This window comes from Oryzias melastigma, linkage group LG17, assembly GCF_002922805.2.
Source record: "Oryzias melastigma strain HK-1 linkage group LG17, ASM292280v2, whole genome shotgun sequence".
Taxonomy (NCBI): domain Eukaryota; kingdom Metazoa; phylum Chordata; class Actinopteri; order Beloniformes; family Adrianichthyidae; genus Oryzias; species Oryzias melastigma.
Window position 1 is genome coordinate 14,328,288 of NC_050528.1, and position 10,013 is coordinate 14,338,300.

A 10,013-nucleotide genomic window follows, 5' to 3' on the forward strand; every position below is an offset into this window, starting at 1 on the left:
TCTATCTCACAGTTGGAGTTCGGAATAAGATTTTTGTAAACTTTTATAAGCTTTCAGTACAGAAAGAAGTTGTCCATCTGCACTGAGTAGTAGTTTCAGCCTTTAGCCTCTGTGGGGCAGCGCTGTACACCCACAAGGGGGCAGATTCTGTCCTAAAGTCTGACATTTCTTGGAGTGGAGTGTGGAGGATGATGATGCTCTCCCTTCTCTTTGATTTCACTCTACCTTTGTTTCCTTTTCTAAGCGCCGACGTCATCAAGCCGGCAGCCCGCTGCCACCTCGGCTGATCAAAACCAGCATGTTTCCTGCTGAGCACCGGGGTGGGGCTCAATGCTGGGGGAGTTCAGAGGGGCTGCAGCCATTGCAGGAGGAATCCGCCTGCGGGTGAGCTCTAACTGGGGGTTTATGGGGAAAATGCTCCAGAATCCATTTGGTATTTTGCTTCTTCATGGTTGTTGTTTGAGAATTACTGATAAAAAACATTATCAGCTTAAAGAACAAGCAAAAATCCAACATTAGACTTTAAAGATAAAGCAAATGTGTCTGTGTGGATGAAGGGAAAGTGGAATCATGTTTTGTCACATTGAAGTTTAATATTTAATAAATTAAAATCAGATGTTTGATTTTAAAATGCTTTTATTGTTGTTGTTTATAGTAATATAATGGAGGAGCAACAGTTTCTGAAGCATTAATTCAAAAATATTAATTTCTTTGATAGTTTGAGTTTATTAAGTTTACTTTTATAGGTATTGAAAGTGTTTGTCCTCCTAAACTCACATTCAACAGGTGTTTTTCTCTGATTTATTTAAGGACTTGATGCAGCTTCTTTCTTTATCATCCTATTCTCCACAGCTGCATTTTTTTTTTATTTGAAATTCCGATTGAAATAAGCCTCGAATGACCTCTGGCTGGTGATCGTTCTGATGCTGCTGTGTTGCCAGGGTAACCACCAGTATGGCCGGCTCCTGGAGGTCCAAGCATCATTCACGCCTCGCTCTTCTGACCACGCTTTCTGCAGTTTCCCTTCTTTTTCTCCTCAGTCGAGGTGAATTCTTCACATTTAGGACTTGAAACTATCATTTTTGTATGTTATTTTTTTAGTTGTTGTGATGTTTCTGCCTCATCAGATGTTAGAAACAGTTTCAATAAATTGTGTTGTTTACGGTAGATTTTGATACCACTAAACAGACTGGTTTAGACTCCACCCATCCATCCAAACCCACTTAACTGTACAGTCTCATAGGGTTGCTGGGGCCTATCCCAGACAGGTTACCAGACCATCACAGAGTGGTTAAGACTCAAGAGGAAGAATAATGAAAGCATAAATGTAGAATTGGTCTTTTAAAAGTGTATTTTGTGCTGTTTTCCTGCAGCGTTTAGACTGGAGCATGAAGCAGACCGACACAAAAGAGACTTTCCTGATCCCTCAGGTATTTATGAATTACTTTTCGACTCTTTTTGTTGCATTGCCATGGTTATTAATGTGTCTTTTAATCTTGAAATTTATCAAAGCAAATGTATTTGTTTCAGTAAGAATAAAAATGTGTTGAAACTAAAATCCAGATTTTCTCAAAATTGTCGAATTTGTTTATTATTTATAATTATGCTTTTCTGAAATACAATATTGAGCTTATTTTTACCAAATCTGTTAATATTTTACATTTTTCAAGTTTCTTTTTTTGATGGAGAATGTTAGCAGAGATATTTAACAGTGAAATGTTTTTTAATGAAAGAATACACCGATTTTGATGCACTCTATGGCATTTTTAAAGGTTAAATTCCATGTTCGTTGGTGGGAGGGGCTTACGGCTTCAGTCATGGAAGCACTGATCGGAGAATCTGAAATCACGCAAAGAATTTGGAACAACAAAAACTGAAGCCTGAAGCAGGTCGAGAGGGAAGTTTACTCCCCTCATCAAAACCAGCCTAGTTTTGACCAGTTGGGTGGGACCGATGACTGTATATGAGAACTGGACTGAGTGAGCGTGATGTCACACATTGCAAATTACCAACTTCTGGCTCCAACTAAATTATGTTAATTCAGTCACCATTTTTTCGCTTCCAGAAATTGTTTCCACACTGAAAAAGTAAAATATTGGATAAATTAATAAAAGTTCTGTAATCTACTATTTATTTTTATATTTTTTTTTCTTTAAATTCATGCTGTCCAACAGCTGAGCAAACAGATACGGGCTGAGAGCCTCTAGTTTTGGGCAGATTTTACTCTCCCAACAGGGGTTTATATTTCATGCTAAACTTTATTTATATTGATTATGTTTTTTTTTTTGTTTTTGTTTTTTAATACTATTTTTATTTAACTTGTCCTGTCCAACAGCTTAGCAAACAGATAAGCGCTGAGAGCTTCTTGTGTCAGACAGATTTCAGTATCACAACAGGGAGTTATTGATCTTCTGACACGCAAGGTGCATATTTGTATAAACCCTTTTCTTAATTTATGCTAAACTTTATTTATATTGATCGTGTTTTTTAAAAAGTTCTGTAATTTGTTAAATTTAAAATGATAAGTTTTCACCAAAAATAAAATTTTGAGTTGATGGTTTACTCGACGTAAAAATGTATTTTTACTAAAAAATAATTATCATTGTCAAAAATTATAACGCCTTTGTTAACTGAACTAATGTTTTACTTTTACAGTGTATAACAACCATTCTTGCCAATCAAACGTGAACGCGAGAGAATCTGTGGTTGTGTTTAAATGTCTTCACTATTTCTTGCCTTTTAGTGCGTTTTCAATTTTTTCCAGGTATCTGAATCTACAATTCCAAACATCCAGTCCCCAAAAAATTTCCCAGAAGTCTCTACGAAAAACTAGTGCACATTGATTCTCACTAGATTGGCAAATATTGACCACAATGCACTACATTTGAATGATTTTTAATGTAAAGAAGAAAAATGATCTAAGTCTATTTCTTGTAAACTATCCAAGTTTTCCTTTTCAGAATACAGTGGATTCATAAATAGTCTTTGTAAAATGTTTGTATTTATTAGGTTTTTACTTGGTAAATCTGTGACGTCACATTTCCTTCACACTATTAAGAGTTAAAAGTCTAAATTCTTCCCTTTTCCCTTTACCTCCATTTGAAGACGGAATTTTTAGTTCAAGTGCGTCAAGAATTTTTTCTTTTTTAAATCTGAAAAAAGCGCTTTTCTTTACGTGCGTGCGCTCTGAACTGCAGAAGTTCACATTTAAATGTAAGTAATGACTTTATGTTGTAGCATGACCTTTTTAAAGCTATAAAAGCGCTATTGTTATGTATATTTGAGCACTGGAAGCTCAGCGCTAAAGCTAGCTCATTTTTTACTTACAATGTTAGAGTGAAGGTACAGGAATGTCTGGAATTGGTTCAATCATAGCTCAGCTGAAGGACTTACTGTTCTGACCTTGAGTTGGTCACATGACCAACACCCCAGGGTGCAACTCTGCTGGGTAATTGCCCCTTTACTGGTCCCGTTAGTTCCTCCAGTAATTATCCAGGCCCATCCTGCTGATGCAGCATCACAGATTAAACTCTGACTAAACTCTCTGTCCCTTCGCTCCTCAGATACGCCGGCGGTGCAGATCGATCCGGCCGCCATCGACCTCACCTCCCTCGTCAATACTTTAATAAATTCAAGCCAGACAGGTGCGTCTTTGTTGCACAAATCAACTCTGCTCTGTCGGGGGGGTTGATACTAGCGAGGACTTAATTCACTGATCCACAGAGACCGGTTCTAGAGGGCCGTGTCTCAAGTCCAGGGACGGGATCAACGTTTCAGGACAGTTCCTCCAAACAGGAAACTGTGGAGAAAGTTCAGATATTTTGTGTTTCTCCGTGTTTTTGTGTAGCTAAGTTCAGCAGTTACACACCAACAAAACACAACTGCTGTTCTGTTGCAGCTTTAAGCTTCTGGACCGAGTCTGACCGTCAGACTCATCAAGACGACTGTTTAAAGCCTCTGTTCAAAGATGCACTGAAGCATCTTGGGTAAAAAGAGAGAAATTATGTCCCACAGTTCTTTGCAGTGGTACAGAAGAAACACAACTAGCAGGGATTTTAAATCATAAACATAAAACTGATCCTCTTTGATGATGGATTTCCTGTTTAGGAAGAAAAACATTAAGTAAACTTTTTAAACAATGTCGCCTTATTTTAAATTTAAGAAGAATTAAAATTGAATTTATCTTTTTTTTTTTTAATCAGTAGATTTTCTTTTTGCATTTAATTTCATTAAAAAAATTAGAGGCAGAGGAATGTTGATGTGCAGGTTTTTTCTTTGCTTCTGTTAAATGACAGATTTGTGTGACTCATCAGCACTTCTTGATGATCATATGATCTGTTCTGCATGTTCCACACGTGTGTCGATGTGGTTCCATGACTGGTTTCATGCAGGATCCCAGCAGCTCTTCTCTCTGCTCAGCGTCACGTCCTACAGCTCTCTGGCTCTACACAAACTCACCCTGCTGGTCTACAACAGTACGTCACACTTTTTCATGAACTCACTCACACGCGTGCACACGTAGTTGCACACGTACAAAACCTTCACACACTCAAAGGCACACACATGCACACACACCCCCACACCTGCATACAGTAAACCTAGTTGTAGCTGCTGCTGTTTACCACAGCTCATTCTTTTGACTTGGCTGCCATCTGGTGGTTCCAGTCACTACTGATTTACTTTCTTTAGTTCCACAAATATTTCATTTGTTTGACTGATGAAAATCCTTTAATTCTCCCTCTAAATACTGAAAACTTTTGACTGTTTTTTCACTCTAAGACATTAAAACGTTCCATGTCTGCATCTCTCTGCTCCGTGGATGTCCTTCCAGTCTCCAGCCTCAGAGGCGTGGACAGCGGCGTGTTCAGGAGGAGGTTCTGCTACTGTGTCACTAACCAGACCAGCGATCTAACAGGTCGGACCGTTTGCTGCTCAGCACACAGGAGACATCAAAGTACACCTTTAAGAAATGCTCTCTTCTTCTCTCATCAGACTTCACCGCTGTACTTTTGGATGTGATGGGGAACTCCACCAGTCACCTGCAAGAACTCTTCAAGTCTTCCTCCTTTTTGTCAGGTGAGGGATTCAAAAAATCTGTTTGAGGTTTGGTTCCTGGAGTTGACATTGCGTGTTTCTGCTTCTGTGACTCAGTAAGTCAGAGGAACGACTCGGACTGCATCTTCATCTGTGTGATGGCGGGGAAGACGGGTACGTAGAGACCTCACCTCATTATAACCAATCAAATGAAAGGAAACTCACAAGAAAGAAAGTTCACACTGTATGAGGAAAATTTGCGCCGTGCAATATCGGTGACTAAAATTGCAATGAGGATATGACTTGAGAAACATCAACAAATACCAAAACAAAAAGCAAATAAAGGCATAATTTCTGTCTCAATGCACCATGTAAAAAAAATTTTTTGTCTCTAAAGAGACAGAAGCTGATATAAAAAAACCTTTGACCCAGCATTCTAGCAGCATTTAAACACATTACTTACACAATGTTGGAGATGTGAAAAGAGTCGATTTGTGTGTAATTTTTGAAGATTTGTGCATATAATTAGTTTTAAGTTCTTGTAATTTGAGTAAATTGTATTATATTGAATTTAGTAATTTTTGTACTTATGCACAAATGTATTGTATCAGTTACAAATCAAGATTTACACATGCACAAATCGGGGTGAGTCTGTTTTCTTACCATAAATTTCCTCTTAGATGTTTCTAAACAAATCTGAAAACGCAACCTTTGAATGTTATTTTTTAATCTGGTGTTTGTCTTTTTCTTCAGGCAGAGACATTCCTGATCTGTGGAGAGACGGCTCCATCACTCCCCTCTTCAACCAGACTATTGTTGAAAGTCCACACACAGGTGAAGGAGCTGCACGGCCAACAGGGGGCAGCATTCAGCTGCTACAGCTGTTTCACTACAGATTATTGCCATCCATTCATCTTCTTCCGCTCATCCGGGACTGGGTCGTGGGGGCAGCAGTCTAAGCAAAGATGCCCAGACTTCCCTCTCCCCATCCTCTTCCTCCAGCTCCTCTGGGGGGACCCCGAGGCGTTCACAGGCCAGTCGAGAGATGTAGTCTCTCCAGCGTGTCCTGGGTCTTCCTCGGGGCCTTCGCCCAGTGGGACATACCCGGAACACCTCTTTAGGGAGGCGTCCAGGAGGCATCCGGATCAGATGCCCGAGCCACCTCAACTGGCTTCTCTCGATGCGGAGGAGAAGCGGCTCTACTCCGAGCTCTCTCCAGGAGAATGAGCTTTGCTTTCTGGCTCAGCTCTCTTTTCACCACCACGGACCGGTACAGCAACCGCAAAATGGCGGACACCGCTCTAATCCCACTGTCAATCTCACTTTCCGATTTTCCCTCACTCAAGATATTTAAACTCCTCCACCTGAGGCAGGAGCACTCCACCCACCGAGAGAGGACAAACTACCTTTCTCCGGTCCAGAACCTTGGCCTCAGACTTAGCGGTGCTGACTCTCATCCCAGCCGCTTCACACTCGGCTGCAAACCGCTCCAATACATGCTGGAGATCCCGGTTCGATGGAGCCAACAGAACAACATCATCTGCAAAGAGCAGAGAGGAAATCCTGTGGTCCCCAAACCAGATCCCCTCCGGCCCCTGGCTGCGCCTAGAAATTCTGTCTATAAAGACTATGAACAGAACCGGTGATAAAGGGCAGCCCTGCCGGAGTCCAACATGCACCGGAAACAGGTCTGACTTACTGCCGGCCATGCGAACCAAGCTCCTGCTCCGGTCATACAGAGACCGGACATCCCTCAGTAAGGCTCCCCGGACCCCATACTCCCAGAGCACCCTCCTCAGGACACCACGGGGAACGCGGTCGAACGCCTTCTCCAAATCCACGAAACACATATGGACTGGATGAGTGAACTCCCACAAAGCCTCCAGCACTCTGAAGAGGGCGTAAAGCTGGTCCACTGTTCCACAACCAGGACGGAAACCGCACTGTTGTTCTTGTATCTGAGGTTCGACTATCGGACGGACTCTCCTCTCCAGTACCCTGGCATAGACTTTCCCAGGGAGGCTGAGGAGTGTGATTCCCCGGTAGTTGGAACACACCCTCCGGTCCCCCTTCTTGAAAAGGTGAACCATCCCCCCCTGCTTTCCCCTCCTGAGGCGCCAGATGGTTTACGAGAATCTCTTTGACGCCAACTGATAATCCTCTCCACATCCTCACCAAACTCCTCCCAGGACCAAGTTTTTGCCTTCAAAACAGCCTGGGCCGCAGCTTGCTTAGACCGCCGGTACCTGTCAGCTGCCTCTGGAGTCCCACAAGCCAGCCCACCTGATAGGATTCCTTCTTCACTAGAGACCGTGCAACCACAGCTCCAGAAAGCAGCAGAGACAATAGAGGTGGAGAACATGGTCCACTCACCAACCTTCTTCAGTACCTGCTTGAAGTTTTCCTGGATGTGGGAGAAAAGACCTCCCTGACAGAGGGTTCAGCCAGATGTTCCCATCAGACCCTCACAGTACGTTTAAGTCTGCCAAGTCTTTCTGACCTCCTCCCCCGCCAGCTAATGCAACTCACCAACAGGTAGTGATCAGTGGACAGCACTGCCCCTCTCTTTACCCGAGTGTCCAGAACACACGGCCAGAGATCGCCTGAAACGACTACAATGTCAATCATTGATCTCCTGCCTATGGTGACCTGATGCCAGGTCAATTGATGGACACCTTTGTGATCGAACATGGTGTTTGTTATGGACAAACTATGACGTTCACAGAAGTCCAACAACAAAACACTGTTCGGGTTCAGGTCTGGGAGGCCATTCCTGCCAATCATGCCCCTCCATGTGCCACTGTCATTGCCCATGCGGGCATTGAAGTCCCCCAGGAGGACGACGGAGTCCCCCATTGGGGCACTTTCCAGTCTCTCAGAAAAAATGAATCTTTTGTAATTCAGATGCTTCCTGCCTTCAGTAATCTGGAGATTTAAACAATGTGTGCAATCACTCTGTTTGAAAAGAGTATTTTATTGTGAAATTTGGAGATAAATTTGGTTTGGAGGGAAAAAGTGAGACATTTCCAGTCTTTTCTGCTTTCAAATTAGTTTTTTTGTGTGTCATTTCTCAGTAGCCAACATGTCCTCCTTGGAGCTTCCTGCTGGTGAGTGTGTCCTAAGAAAAAGTCGCTCATCAAAGAGCCGTTTCTGTCCTTCAAACTTGATCTACATATGTTTTTACCTCAGAATGGAACCAGCAGTCCATCAATCTGAGTCACGCGGCTCCATCTGGGATGAGCTCCACGCTGATCAGCAGGGACGGTGAGTCTGTAACACTTTGAAAACCACCAAGTTACTGTTTTCTATCATTACTATTAACTATAATAAAGCTGTGTTTAGTTTTAGGAACAGAGTTCTGACTTTAAAACATCTTCCTGATTTTGGAAAGAGTCAGATGGTTGACAAAAATCTGGTTTATCCTTTACTTTGAAAGGGTCTGCACAAGTTTTCAACTTTTTTTTTACCTAGATTTTGAATTTTTTCCTAAAATCCTAGCTTTTTCAATTATGTTTTAACAGTTTATCTACTATATTTTGTTTTATTTTCTTTTGGCTTCTGTTCCACTGCTCGAAAAGTTTGCTTGGCTTAAAAAAAAAGGAAAAAAAAATATATTCTTTAACATCATTTGGTAACCTAACATGTTGATTTAAACATTTTTGTATCGCTTTAGTCACATTTCTGTTGTATGGTAGCTTTTTAAAGTGATGCATGTTACATACGAAATAGCATTTGAGTGTAACTAAGTTTATAACTTGGTGTTCCTTATTTTAGTCATTATAGTGTCATTATTGTCGAAGTTGAAGAAATCATCAACAAAGGCTTTTTTACACATTGCAAAAGTAACAAAAGTAAGATTTTTAAAGAATTTAAAAAAAAATAAGACTGTTAGAAACATGTATTTTTTTTAACCTTTTTATTTGTGACAACCTTCCGCTCTGGTGTTTTGTCACTCTTCCAAAGAATTCTGCTTCCCTCCTGTCCCCCATAAAAAATGTTAAAGCTCCGCCCCTCTAACAATCTCCATAAAATTCAGGTTTTATGAAATTTGTGTGATGGTCAAAAGTAATTTGTCTATCATTTTATGTTTCTAAACAAGAAAAGTTCATGTTTTGGTGTTTCTTCATGTTGATGTTCAGCTTCAACTGTAACTCTGGAGCAAAAAGTGGCACTAAATGAGGTCACAGCAGGACGACCTCCCACCACCTTCGTGCCTCAAACTCCAACAGCTGGAAGACAGGTGACGCCACGGACGACTCAAAGGTTCAGCACGCCATCAGGGGGGACGGAGACTTCAGCTTCACCTCCTAGAACAACGACGGCGACATCAACATCAGACTCGACTCCTCTGAGAACACACTCTTCCTCCTCCTCTTCCACTGCCCCAGTACCAGGACCTACATCTGCAGCCTCCTCCCAGCTCCCCTCAGAAGCACACACAGCAGCTTCCGGTCCCTCTCTGCTGACAGCAGCAGCAACGAGGACAGCGGCTCCACAAACCTCTGCTGCTGCTGCAACCAGATTCCCACCCATCCAGCCCACAGCCTCTTCCTCTGCCTCCAGGAGGAGCACTGGCAGGAGAGCGACAGCACCCAACACACTGGTGCAAACAGAGGAAGCAGGTAAATCAAGCAGAATCCTGCAGGATCTTCAGTCCAAGCTGGAAATCATCTGAACTGATGTCACAGAATCTGATGTTGTTTTTGTTCTATGCTTAGTCTGGATGTCATCATTTTTCTCTGTGTTGCAGCCTGAGGTGTTAGAGAAGACCTGAACAACGTTGCCAGATAAAGTCGCAGTTTTCAAGCCCAAAAGTCATCTTAAATTTTGCTCATTTTAGATTCTTAATCAGAGCCTGAAGTCCAAATTCTTCTAAACTCTCCAGAACCATCATGTTGATCCATTCAGAGGAAAATAGTTCTGTTGGTGAACCCAGATTCTCATGAATATTCCTAAATATATATATATATATATATATA

General features: G+C 41.9%; 1 protein-coding gene across 1 annotated transcript in view; it reads left to right on the plus strand.

Annotated features, from left to right (window-relative positions):
* LOC112144316 (HERV-H LTR-associating protein 1) overlaps positions 1 to 10,013 on the plus strand; it is a 15,207-nt gene continuing 5,194 nt past the window's right edge. Inside the window, exons 1-11 of the mRNA XM_024268807.2 lie at positions 1 to 1,045; positions 1,374 to 1,430; positions 3,564 to 3,644; positions 4,392 to 4,475; positions 4,832 to 4,915; positions 4,993 to 5,076; positions 5,152 to 5,208; positions 5,788 to 5,868; positions 8,109 to 8,141; positions 8,224 to 8,298; positions 9,174 to 9,656. Coding sequence (XP_024124575.1) covers positions 955 to 1,045; positions 1,374 to 1,430; positions 3,564 to 3,644; positions 4,392 to 4,475; positions 4,832 to 4,915; positions 4,993 to 5,076; positions 5,152 to 5,208; positions 5,788 to 5,868; positions 8,109 to 8,141; positions 8,224 to 8,298; positions 9,174 to 9,656 — 1,210 coding nt within the window. The 5' untranslated portion in view covers positions 1 to 954. The remainder of the gene's footprint in view (positions 1,046 to 1,373; positions 1,431 to 3,563; positions 3,645 to 4,391; positions 4,476 to 4,831; positions 4,916 to 4,992; positions 5,077 to 5,151; positions 5,209 to 5,787; positions 5,869 to 8,108; positions 8,142 to 8,223; positions 8,299 to 9,173; positions 9,657 to 10,013) is intronic.